Source organism: Pelecanus crispus, chromosome 8 (assembly GCF_030463565.1).
Source record: "Pelecanus crispus isolate bPelCri1 chromosome 8, bPelCri1.pri, whole genome shotgun sequence".
NCBI lineage: Eukaryota > Metazoa > Chordata > Aves > Pelecaniformes > Pelecanidae > Pelecanus > Pelecanus crispus.
Window position 1 is genome coordinate 18,500,026 of NC_134650.1, and position 13,772 is coordinate 18,513,797.

The 13,772-nt window shown below is 34.8% G+C and overlaps 2 protein-coding genes across 2 annotated transcripts in view; one reads left to right on the plus strand and one right to left on the minus strand.

Moving 5' to 3' along the window:
- The window catches only part of DOCK2 (dedicator of cytokinesis 2), a 205,208-nt gene that overhangs the window by 83,281 nt on the left and 108,155 nt on the right, over positions 1–13,772 (plus strand). The gene's annotated exons all lie outside the window — the stretch shown is intronic.
- Positions 3,511–12,577, minus strand: INSYN2B (inhibitory synaptic factor family member 2B). The gene is made up of 3 exons (XM_009493018.2): positions 11,199–12,577; positions 7,952–8,026; positions 3,511–3,697 (listed from the first exon to the last, which is right to left on the minus strand). Exons 1-3 carry the CDS (start codon positions 12,575–12,577, stop codon positions 3,511–3,513), a joined length of 1,641 nt encoding a protein of 546 aa, XP_009491293.2.

Here is a 13,772-nt window from a genome sequence, read left to right on the forward strand (position 1 = left end):
GAAATTTGTATGTTAAATCTAAACAAAACATACAGCAACTAAGCAGTCTTACCCTCTTGCTGTAGCTGAGGCATACCATGACTGACACTTTCCCACTTTTACCTTTTAGTGTTAACAAATAACCTTTTGGTCCAATGTTGTCTTTAAAATTTTATGTAGAAAGCCTATTGTGTGCGATGTACTGAGGAGAAGACCAGGTATAATAACTTCTTGCATTTATTAGGTGTGGTTTTATTGAGAAACTAATGATGTTATTCTTTTGTAGGAGTAATTTACTTCTGGCATACTTTTACTTTGTTTTCAGTTAAATTCTTGCACGTTTTTTGTTCATAGTAGTCAGAGCCTCTACAAGAAGAATGAGGGAGTTCTGTCTGTATTTCGGATAACCCTTTTGTTTGGCTCTTAAATATATATTTTAGAACTTGCCTGGCTGTTGCTACTACTGCTGACTCAAAAAAATCTCCTTTGTTGTACTGAAGTCCTGAAGTAGAGAACTCTAGGATCAACCTTTCTGAAGGACAGTGCTTTAGCAGCACTGTAATTTTGTATTTTCTTCCGAGGAGTTACCGATGTCTTGAAGGGGGTGAATTTGAAAACACTGAACAGAGGGTAGGCTGAAAGACAAGTGAATGTTCTTAAATTGCAGCATTGGGAGCTGACAGTCGGCTGGGCTAGACGCCTTAAGTGTTTCCCTACTGCTGTGTGTGCATATCTTAGAAAAAGAATTTCATATCCATGTATGGATAATCCATACTTTACTGACTGAGAGACTACTGGAAAAACAACTGACTGAGGAATATGGAAAACAAAGGCTAATTTTGACTGGGAGATGAAGGATTAAAAATTGTCTACAGTTCTGCATTCCATCAAGATCAGACATTAAAATATAAAATCTGTAACCATTTAAATCAGTATATTTCAGTTTTTTAGAAGTATTGATGTTTGTTAGGTCATAAGAAAGACTTAGAGCCTTACTTACAACTATCTTTGGTTGGAATTCCTTAAACTAAATAGAGTATTTCTGTTCTTGCATAGTTTTACTGACCCCAGGAATTGATTGGTGCTATGTGGTGAACCAAAATACCGTGGTTTGTTTAAATTGAATAATCTGGATCCTTTGAAAATATATTGAAGGTATCGTATGCAAAACCAAAATCAGACAGCTTAAAATGAGCTTTTTTGTGCTTATTAACAAAAGGAAAGACAGAAAGATTGCTTTCATATACTAACAAATTATTGAAAAACAGTTCACTACAGAAAAAAAACTTACTGCTTTTGCTAGTGTTATGCTTGTTGGTATTGCTTATTATTATACCTTTACCACAGAGGATATTAATCTTAAAATGTTATTTTAATACACAAGAAACATTTACTCACTAATAAATCCTTGATTATATCAATTATAGAGACTAATGCAAAATAGGAATGCTGTTGGCATACTAGCATAAGCAGTACATGTATTTGAGTGCAATATAATGACATGTTCTGATGTAATAATTTAGTTCTTACCTCTGTTATAGCCACAAATTATTATTGAAGAGCTTTTCTGTCTCACTAAAGGCAACTTTTTTGCTAGTAAAAATTCATGTAAGGCTTCTCTTCTGAAAAACCTCTAAAATAATGATAAATTTGTGCCTATCATCTCTGTACTGACTGAACTCAACATGGAAATGTTTTTTAAAACTGCCAGTGCTTTAGAATTTTGATAAATTAAGCCATGTCACATAGCATACTCTCTTCTAAATGAAGACTAGTTTTATCAAAAAACTTAGTTCTTCCAGACAAAATTCTTCTGTGTAAAATTGTTTTTAATGTGTTTTCAGATGTGTAATTAACCCTAAGAATTCAAGGAACACAGAAGTGTACAAAAAGTGTACAGACATTTTTAACTAACATTGCACAATTAATACAATATGATTTAGAAAAATAGAATCCAGGGATTAATCTATTAAATACCCTGGCACCATTTGAACTAATTAACCAGAATCACTTCTAAGAAAAGATCTGCATTACATTCCACTAAACATAAAATACATTATCTGGGCTTTCCAGTGTGCCCTTTAAACTTGCTTCAGAAAAGCTTTTCCCCTCTGCCCCCAATATGGAAGGTTACCATGTTTTCATGAGCAAAATAATGATATCCTCAACCCTAAATTAGGTTACACTGGCATACCCCGGGCTACCTGGTAACGACTATTTCCGAAGGAAAGAAATAGCTGCATTGACATCTGACAAAATCTTTTCAGCATATATAATTTTTTATATAATACGGATAAATTCATTAAATATTATTTTTATGATCAATTTTGTATCATCTATCAACTTGTATCTTAAGGTGAAAAAACCACATCTTGGGATATTTTGGTATAGTGATACAGGTCTGAAATGGACAAATTGGGCAAGTGGTTTAGCAAGTGATTATTCCCCTCTATTCAGCAATTGCATGATGACATCTGAGGCATTATGTCCAGTTTCAGGCTTCCAGGTAGATGAAAGACATCAACTTACTGGAGGGAGGCCTCCAAGATGACTGTGGCCTGCAGCACATAAGATGTGAAGAGAGGCAGTGAAAATTGGGTTTGTTCAGTCTTTAAGAAGTGAAGGCTTAGGAGAGCAGTCTTATTATCTGTCTAATTCTTCTCGAAGGTGTATATGGATAGGGCAAGATGTAATGGACACAAGTTAGAACATAGGAAATTCAGATTACATGTCAGGAAAAAAATTTGGAACACCTTGCCCCAAGGGATTATGGATTCTTGTCTTTGAAGGTGCTCAAAACTCAAATTCACCTAATTGGACCTTGCTTGAGTAGGGGGTTAAGACTAGAATTACTGAGATATTCTTTTGTTTTATGATTCCGTTATTCTTTTCAGAGAAGCCTATTAAGTGCCTGAAACCTCTAAATGGTTGCTTTTTAAATTGAACCAATAAAAGGATAGAGTAAAACTTAACCTGAAATTATTTTTGTGTTGTTAAATATTAGATGACAGCAACAAAAATATTTCAGTGAGGATGTAAAATAATTGTAATTGTGTCTCCTTTGAGGAGAGATTTGTTTGAACGATGTAGATTCCCCTGAATTTGTTCTTCATTATGTGGTTTGTTTCAAGATCAATGAATTTCTTTCCTTTTAGTCCATGTTGCTTATAAATAGGAAATGAATAATGTGTGACACCCTTAGCTTTGTCTACCATTGTTTTTTAGAGATTTAAACCTTGTTATTTTTGGAAAGTTGAAAAAAAAAAAATCTTTACAAAGCGTATGAAAGTGTCCTTGGAAAAAATGAAAAAGCTTCCTTTTGAAAGAAGCAATTTCTTTTTGAAAATAGTACCTTCATTTTATTCAGTGAGATGATTTAAATAAATTTAATTAAATTATTTTGATTTTTCAGATACTCTAATTAAACATTTTTTAGCATTGTGATTTCATAATAGCACATTTTCAGGTATGTGCTCTCAAACCTCTTTCTGTTCTAGTGTCTTTTGAAATATAAAAGGACCCATAAGGTAGTCAAATCCACCAGAAGCATTTTCTTTTCATCTTTTTTGTTTTTCTTCTTAATTCCTTTTTCTCGGGAGCTGGATGATCAGATGGTAGCTTCTGAGGTGAAGCTGAAGCTGGATTTTGCTCTGCATGATCCAATGTTTTCAAAATCTGATGAAATCTTCCTTCTTGTTGTCTGAAGTCATATTCTACACTATGAAAAAATGAAGAGATTTAAGCTAGTAAGTGGGAAATTCCCTCTTTAAAATACATGTGGAAAAGATGCTTACCTCATTAGAATAATTTGACATTATTCAATATTAGAGCCTGGTTAAAACACAAGGCTTTATAGGTTGCTGTCCCCACAACAATGGGACAAAAATTAAGGGAGAAAAAGATGAAAATGTACTAGGATGACCTTTCAAAGCATTTTATTCAATGGCCAGATTTTGACACTGTAATCTAACTCAGTCATATGTTTAGCATGAATTCAAAACTCTCACATGCTTAACTTTGTTAAATATGAATGTGTCCCACTAGGAGACCTGCTAGGACCATAAATATATGAAATTAAGCAAGTATGTAAGTCTGAGATAAGTGGTATTAGTTAACAGGAAAGCAGAATGTAAATAATTTTCTCTACTGAAACCCATAATTGTTATTGATGTCAAATAAGAGCCACGATGTTAATTAGATAAGAGCAGATATGTGCACCAAAATAAATGTAAGGTTCAAAAGAATCAATGTGGACAGTGCTTAAGCAGTCTGATGCAACCAGTACAGTTAAACAAAAACAAACAAAGAAAAAAAAAAAAGAGAGAAAGATGCAGTGCTGTGTGGTTTTTCTTTATTTCAACCATCTTTTGGGGGCAGGAGAGTGGGCATTGCATCAGCTATGTCTGCTGTGAAGGTTTTAGCAGGCAAAGGGGAGAGCAGAAAGGAGCTGGTTGTATTTTCCATAATGCGAGTTCTCTGGGAGGAAAAAGGCATCATCAGAGGGATGTTGGGATGTCACATTAAGGCTCTGAACCTGATTTGGGCACTGAGTAGAAGAAATCTGTAAAGTTTAGTAAATATGCATATCTTTATAACACTATTAATTGTGAGTATTTGTATGTACATAGAAATCCATAAACATCGTTGAATAATACATTAAAATTAACTAGAAGCTTGTTTCCCTTATAATTAATATGTTTTGGGGTTTTTAATGAAATAACTCAGCTGGCAAAAAGAAAGCAATAGGATTATTCTAATTTAGAAGAACTGGAGAGGGATACCTGGACAGGGAGAAATACATAATAAATATAAAAGAAGTAAAAGAAAGTTATATAAATGACAAATTTGATCAGTGTGTCTTCAATTTTATCAGCTTATTGCTAAAACTGCAACTTGATACTTTTCAGTAGTCACAGATCACGAGCGCTAAAGAATGAAATGTTTGGTTTGTAGCATACGTAAGGATAGTATCTGCTCATGTTCCTTTTTTCTTCCCTTCTTCAGAGTTTCTAATTTAATGTTGCAGAGATCATCTCTAGAGGCAAGAGGTCAATTTAGTCTTCATTTAATACTGTCCTTTATATGCTGAGATAACTGTTTTGGGTTGCTACTTGCATTTGCTTATTATAACACAAACATTTGTCTTGCAGGATCTAGACTGAAAGTCCCAAGTCATTTCACATAACCCTGCTGGATAGTTAATAAAGCTAAACTTGCAGCCACTATATACCTGGTCACTGTTAGACTGAAAAGCTCTTTATTATTTTACCAATCAGTGTAATCCATACTTGGATTGATATGAGATTAGTATATTGTTTGACTCAGGGACTGCTTAAAATGTGCATGATAAAGATGATTCAGTGACAGTAACCCAGCATTCTGCTTGTACAGTGTTTGAATCACCGATGAGTTAGGTTCTTTAAGAGCAGGAAAACGGGGAGCAAGATGGAACACTTGGTTCTATAATTAATGACAACAGTGATGCTGTGTTAGTGGAAAAAATACCTGCATGGATTTTTAGTCTATATAAAACACAGGAAATGCGTGGGTTTGTCTAGAACAAAAACTGATAACAATTACTTCTTTCAGAATGTTGTCTAGTATGTTATGAAGTTCAAACATTAGTTACTCAGAATGCTTTTTTCACAACCACGTCTTGTGGAACATCACTGTAAAGTGAAAACTATGATGTTTACTTGCTGTCTCCTATTTTGTCTCTTAAAATTAGAAACTCTTCAGAGGAACTGTGTTCTCTTGTATGTATTCTGCTAATCATTGTGCTGTAAGCCTCCAGGCACCGTTATCATTATAAACTACCTAGTAAATGAAAAAGGCACATAAATGTTTTGTTACTTCCTCTGTTCTTCCCTTCAGATACTTGTGCTTGTTGCTCAGTATCTTTCCTGTATTGAAACTGTGTAAACTAAAAACGCAGAGTAAGCATCATAGTTTATTCTTCTGAAGAGAGAAGGCGTCCTGCGGTAAAGGGTAGTTTGTACATAAATTCTAGAGGGTGACTTCTGTTCCTGTGTGGTCCAACAAAAATGCACAAAGATTGTTTGGTCAGAGACAATGACCAAGTAAAGGAAATCTGTTTTGTCCTGGATGTTCCTTTTTATACAGATTCAATCTGTGCTTTTGGATAAGTCATGTAACTTTCTGGAGTATGCAGTGGACTGTGGAGAAGACTAAGAACTTAGTCTCAGAGGAGTTGTGGCATTTAACTTGTGACATGTCAATTACTTTGAGACTTCATTACCAGAGGTTTAGGACATCAGCACTTGACTGAGTTGTATGTTGAATAGCTTCCAATGCTGTGTCCAACCCTGACTTCACCTAAAAAGCTTATTAAGCTCTTTAATAAATTTGGCTCATGTAGAAAATGTGGTGTAAAAAACACTTCTATGTGGATCTAGTCTATTCATTATATCCATAAAAAAATTTAAAGCCATAGTGCTTACAAACTGGCAAAGCTAATGGTCTGCCATATTCTTAGAAATAAAGAAAAAGTTTTCAACCTAAAAGAGAAATTCTCTTACCCTTTATTTTTGTAAATGTAAACATATTTAAATATCTAAAACCTCTGGGATACTAATACATATGGATATCTTTGAAGGGATAAAAAATGTCTAGGAGACGTTTCAAATCACCTTCTCTTTAATTTTGCAGTGTAATGTCTAACTTAAATACCTGATCTTCACAATATGTGACTGGCAAGTTCATTTTCCACTAAGCTTTTTTTTAAAAAAATGAACTTTAAAACAGTATAGCAAATCAGAAATGTGATATGTATAGCAAGGAAAACGTGCCTGTGATTTAAGTAATCAGCTCATCAGCTGCAAAGTCCTTTAAGTAAAGCATCCCTCACAAAAAAGGAATGCAAAAAGACAGGAATAACATTAGTGCAGTATTATAATTATTACTGCAGTATTATAATTTCTCCACTAACTTTGTTTGAATACATACTCTCTACCTCTCAAAATGAGGCCTAAGATATCATATGTAAATTTTGACCATACATTCATCTTCATTCTCTTAAGTCTGCAGTGTATGGCAGTACTGGAAAGGACCTAAAATGGCAAAGTGTGAGCTCCAGCTCTGATTATGCTGCATTTGTGCAATGTGTTACTTAATATTCTGTGAAGAGCCCAGGGAATCTTATAGAATCAGATAATTGAATATGTGTGTTTTCTGCCTCATAACTGAGGTTGCAGAGATTAGATAATGTATTTATAAATTGATGGAAGCCCTATAAAATCCCTTGCTGAGTGGACAAGCTACGTGTGTGGTATAACCAGGACTTTGTACCTGCTAGCTTTTTGGTTAATGGCCGGCAAGCTGAAGACTCTTATAGTGTGTTTGTATAGACATAGCATTTGAAACATGTACAGCTTCGGAACACAGTACTACAGAGTTTTTTGGTCATAAGAGTTTAACATAAACTGCAGTTTAAATTTGGAGTAACTTACACTCAAATTGCACTCTCTCAAAATAATAATGAATAAATATTTACTGAAGTGAGAAGTGTGCGAGTTTTGGTTTTGTTTTGCACATAAACATGAACTGTGGCTATAGCTTACTGGCATTTGGAGAACTGAGTGTTTATCTTTCCCAAGATCTAAATTCATTACAGAAATCCTAGCTTTAAAAATGTAACACACAAAGGGAATTTCATCATCAGTAAACGGCATCAAAGGTTTTCAGAGCATGCTAGTAATAATAATGCTGTGAAACATTAGTGGGAAATTTCTATTTGAATTCTTGGAAGTACAGTACCTCTTTCAGATAACACCAATACTAGTTGTTTTCTCTTTGGGAAAACAAACCAACCACTTCACATGTGCCACTTGGTCTTTTGTTAAAAACTGGATTAACAGTAATTGAAAACTATTATAGCTGTGAGCAAAACACTGTATCCTACATTTGTGAGAGATACACAGACAATACAAAATTGTGTGAAGGAGTGAAGTACCTGTAAATGATACATGCGGTGTTCTGGCAGGTGCTGCAGTTGTTGAGGTCTTGACCAGTGTGATAGAAGTTACGCCTGTAACAGACAGTAGTTCATGTAATGTGTATTTATAGATACGTTAGCAGATCTCTGAATCTTTCATGAATAAAAGTAATTCTGTTCACCACTTCTATTATCCTTACTAAAAATTCTAGTATCAAATTCTAAATTAGAAGGTTGCTTTAAAAAACCCAAACCCTATGTTGATTTACATTTTTTGTCTTGCATCTTTCCCACCTCATGCTGTTAAGATTCTGATTGTTGCATGAATACTTGTTATGAAAACACTTAGACATGTGACTGTTTCTTTTAAACACACTTTAAAGTATTTGAATATCTATGCTTTTGGTGAATCGATCTGGTCTCTACCCTTATGCTTTCCATTCTTTTCCCTTTTCGTGTTTCCTCACTTGAGTACAAACAGGTCAGATTTTTACTGCTGATAGTATACAAATTTAGAGTGTTGAGAAAACAAGAGACTTTCATACTTAACACCAACTTCAGCTGAATTATTTTTATGATGGAGAGATCTGCATTAGAAACAGTTTGAGGTCAGTGGCTCATTACATCTGAAGGATGCATAACACTTATATTTAACAAGTTTTACTTGAATTAGGGGAGTTCAGTTGCTAGCAAAATAATTTTGTGATTGCTTTTGGAATTAAAGTGGAGGTTCTTCACATGTGGCGTTCTGCTACCTCCACAAGTACTTGCAATATTCAGTTTTACTGCTAGATGATTCTACCAAGATGGATTGAAGTTCATCATTGAATCTCAGCGTGAAACTTAAAGATATTGAGCAAAATTTTTGGTTTTAACCATATGGTAACTGAACAGAAATGGACTATAAATATTGCTGAAGAATCTGATTGTGCTTCACTGCAAGTTACGCTTTGTAATGGTCAGATTTGCAAATGTAATTGAAACTTGTCCACTCTGTCATACATAACTACATGCAGGGGAGAAGGAGTGGGTATCTTTTTTTCTGCAACTTCCTAAAGAACCATAGTCAGGTGGTAGTTATATGAAATATTCTATAGACAAGTGATTGCTTAAGCTTGACACCTACTTGGATTTTTCCTACCCCCAACCTGAAATTTGGGGTTTTGGTGTTTTATAAATGTTTTTGCATTTTTGTAATCAGTATGTCTACATGGATTTTGTCTGTTGTGTCTAGGCTATTACAAAGTTGGTGCTAGAAAATTATACAGGCTTTTCGGTTAGAGAAAAATGACTAAGAACAACTCTCAGAGAGAGGATAGTTGGAGCTGAATTATATGGGAAAAATGTTACATGGAATAAAAACTTATGTGGGAACAGTGGAAACTAACAGAGTATTTTCATGCTAACAGCCAGGTGATCATCACTAGTTAATGTTTCCAGATAAAAAAGGTAATCTGTACAGAGTAAAATTATATGTTAACTTGATTTATATTATTTTAATTTTTTAAATGAGTGTAAATCCGTATTTGGAGTGTAAGTTGGAGAATTATTTATCAGAAATGCAAGAAGGTAATTTCAATTCCCAGATAAAATACTTTGAGAAAGAAAGAATTCTTCAAAATAGATTTATTTTTCTTTAGAAGTTGTAAGAAAATTGGGGCGTATGAAACTGTAGCTTCAGTTAGTTATATCCCGACAGTTTTTTTGCACAGCCACACAAACATTTTATGTCCACATGGGAACAAGTGCAAAGACCTGGTGCTGAGTCACATGAGCAATTCAGTGTCATGTTCTGTGCTATTCCTGTGCAATTGAACCTACACAAAAATCTCAATGCAGCCTTCTTTTTGTGATGTTTGCAGAGTTTGTGGAAATGTGGAAGATTATCAGATTTATTCTTTAATTGTAGTCAGTAAATACTATTGATACACATGATCTGATTTTAAAATTAAGGATGCAGTTTTACGTGCAAACCAGTTGCGCATAAATGATTATTCTAGGTGTCTACGCTAGCTGTGCTAAGTATAAAAGTAAATGTATGATTACATAGACTTCATGTTTTTTATCTTGAAAAAATAAAGTAAAATGGAATCTTTATTCTCTTGATACTTTGAAAGATTTATTTGTGGGTTTTTCAAAGACAGAAATTACTTGATGGATATACTACATAAAACAGAATTCTAAAATGTATCCCAGATGCATTTACCATAAGTAGGAGCTGCTGTTAATGGTTTGGAAAGCATTATTAGGATATTGTAAAACCTGTTTTGAGCATAAAAATATTTAAAATTCTATTTTGAGCTTGTCCTATAAAGGTGTCCAATCTTTACACATTAGTTGCAATTATAGTATTATTTATAATGCATAAATGAGTTGCATAAATAAGTTACATAAACAGTGCTTGCAGCCTTGGCTAATAGCTGCTATGAGAGCATACTAAAAATAAATACAGGTTATGCATTCTTATGATAGTACAGAAAGCAGCCATTCTAAAACCTGAGATTCCGAAGTGAGTTCTTGCTAACAATCTTCACAGGCAGTATGTTCACAGTTTTAATCCCTCTTAAGCACCTACCTCCACTTCTTGTGAAATCTTCCTGACATATTCAAGCTCTTGAAGTTTACCTGGCATTGTGCCTTTTCCTGTTCTTTAGGCGTTCCCTGTAAGCAGCTATGTTGTTTGTGGTCTGCAATGTAACTAGAAACGTGGTCCACAAATGTCTGCAGATACTGTGCTTTAGCCACTAATACGTTTGCTTGCTTATGAAGGCAGTAATAATTTATTGAACAGAAGCACATTTTTGCTGATATAAACTGTTTCAGCACTAGGACTGCTTTGTCACTAAATGCATATCTGACCTTGCTAGTAAAAGAGAGTTGGCTTGCCATAGGTTTCTATTATACTACATTAGTACATTATACTGCTGGATTTTGTTGTTTTACTGCATACAGATTTTAGCTAGATGGAGGCTGCCAAGTCCTAGGTGTCAGTGGCTTTGTATCTGACACCATAAATCTAAATAAAAAAGGGAGTTAATAAACTGTCTCACACTGGGTTTAGTAAAGGCAGTGTCAGCTAAAGCCAAACTATAAAGAGACTTGCTTCTGTGCCCAGGCCCAACCAGAAAAAGGGCATAAAATACTGTTTTTGCAAACTCATCTTTAAATACTGCAAAAAAAGATTTTTTTCGGTAGCAAAGGTTAAAAGAACGCTAACATCTACTTTACACTTCTGATGAATTACTAGTATTAAAATGCACCATACCCTTCACTGAGGGCTCTGGATTTTTCCAGGTCTTGGATTACATTCAAAAGGACTTTAATCTTCTCCTGGTTCAACTGCAAGGATTCCTCTACAGACTGCAGCCTGCCTTGTAGGGCACAGATTTCGCCATGTGCCAAATGAATTTGATTTATTTCGCTAATCTCTTTGTTGGTTTGTGGTTTTATTTCATTCCTTGGCAGATAAGACTTTATGTGAAATCCTTCTAAACAGCTGTTACACTGGGAAACATCTGACTGGGTAGAATTTTTCTCATTTTCAGTATTACATGACAGAATAGATTTTGACGTGTTACTGCTGGTCAATGACATTATTGTGTGATCGTCATTTGTTAGTGTCATACAGCTGGAATCTGTTTTGTACTCTCCTGCCTGTTGATAGTCTCTGAGGAAACAAGGAGATGAACTGTGATTTGATGGAGGTGATAATGGAGTAGTTTCCTTACTGCTTGCATCTTTGCTGGCTACAAGCGACTCAGAATCACTTTTATCTGCTTCACAAGATTCAGAATGAGGATTACATTCACTGCAGTTAGTAGAATTGCTTAGGCAAGGATATGCTTTTTCAGAATTAGATGACAGTGTGCTGTTTTCATTATTTTCATTGCTATTTATGACAGAAGAATGCAGTGAATTACTTAGATTCATGGTTGTGTCTGGTGCATCCATGGAAATATTGCTGTCTTGTGGAAAACTCACATGCATGTATTCAGGCATCTGTGTAGAAACAGTTGTCTTCTCTGATACTGAGAAATCATCTGAGTGGATGGGTCCATTGCTTTGTGCTTTTGATGGTCTTTGATTTAACTGACCATCCACCTCACTATTCCTAAATCCATCTTCCAAATGATTAGTTATTCTTAAGTAACAGAGATCTGAAGACATAATGTCTTGTTCAGAAAGATTGCCATTTACTTGGGTAGAATTTGCAGGCTTAGTTGGCATTTCTGTTAATGATTTACTTACTGTCAGCTTTTTCTTTTTAAAAACGGGGAAGTGTTTCCTGAGGCTAGGAGATGTTTGTATGGCAATATTCCGAAGCCCCTTCTGAGCCCTTGGAAAAGATGGAGATTGATGTAGCAAAGAATTGTGATCCCTAAATATTTCTGGTTTTCCAGTTATGAATGCTATATCTTGGGCAGGATTAGTATCCAGTTCTGTCTTTGTGTTCACACCATCATCCTTGAATCGAACTTGCTGAGATTTGGTCCTGCGGTGGTGTGGCTGTCTCATAAAATCAGCTGAATCCAGACTGTTCCTTTTCAATAGCACTGGGCGCATTTTCATGTTTTGCTGGGCCATTGAATCACAATTTAAAGTCTGTAAGTAACGTGTTTCTTTGCGACCCATTTCATTTGTCATTTGAACTGTTTATTAAGATTGTTCCTAAGATGCAAATAAATACCTTACTCCTGAAGAAGTTAAGCTTTTCGTTCTTCTTATTATTATTATGTATACTTTTAACTGACATGCTCTCTTTAGGGATGCTCTTTCAAATTGAATTGCTGATTAGACCAAGCACTAAGATAAAGAAATTAAATATCAAATTTAAGGAAAGATGTCTTGTAGCTAGGGAATGCAGAAATCCTTGTGTTCTGAAGCTAACGTAATTGTCATACTACAAAATTGCAACAGGCGGTTAGGCTTACAGTTAACTAATTTAAAGGTAAGGTTGAGTCTATGGCTTTCCTGATGGCTCTTATTTGACAGTCAGCTCTCCATTAGTGCTCCAGCTTTTTCTATGATGGACCAGTCACATATGTTTTATTTGCATGTTGTCTAAACAACAAGCACAATAACTTTGGGGGGCATTTTCATTTCTGATGCATTGTTTTACTGATGGAATATATCCATTAATACCAAACTGAATTGCTTTCTTTAGAGAGAGTTTTTCTTCTTCAGCCATCTTTTTAATGTTGCAAATGAAACTAATCTTCCCAAACAGTTAAGCAAAATGTAACCACTTCTGACAAGGCAAAAGTACAGCATCCAGTGGGTTTCAGTGAGAGAAGTTAGTGATGCGTAGTTATTACTTCAGTTCATGCAAATACAAGGCCAGTCATATCCAAGGGACTGTTTCATTTGGGGAAGTTCTGTAAATACTTTAGCATCAGAAGAGTGGTCCAGACCGAATAACCAGCAAATGCAGAGTAACAGGAAGTGTTTCCTGAAAGTAAAAAGACAAAAGTTGTAGATGAACAAACTGCCAAACACTGTAATTTCCTTCTGCTGTCTGCTAACAACTTTTCATCTCCAGTGGTTCAGTAACTGGCAGTGAGACACTTGTATAGAAACTGAAAAATGTGTTATAATTTTGAAGTGATTAAAGTTTTCTTCATATGAAATACAAAACACCAAAAATGGATATAAAATATTCAGAGTAGTAGTTTTCTCTTTGTGATCAGTACTCATGGGCAGGCCTGAATCTGGTCCCAAATACAGATCTTAAAATGTAAATCTTCAGGTTTGAAAATGTCTATTAAACCTTGTTATGGATGAAATATCACAAAACTGAAGAATACAAGTGTGAGTTCTTAATTTGGAGACAAGTTGAGGT

Bases quoted from the DNA above. Each gene is read 5' to 3' on its own strand.
- INSYN2B (XM_009493018.2), bottom strand. From the start codon at position 12,577: ATGACAAATGAAATGGGTCGCAAAGAAACACGTTACTTACAGACTTTA. The intron at 8,027-11,198 runs GTATGGTGCATT...TGTCTGTTACAG, and splicing joins TCCAGAGCCCTCAGTGAAGG to GCGTAACTTCTATCACACTG. The intron at 3,698-7,951 runs GTACTTCACTCC...ATTTTTTCATAG, and splicing joins ACCGCATGTATCATTTACAG to TGTAGAATATGACTTCAGAC.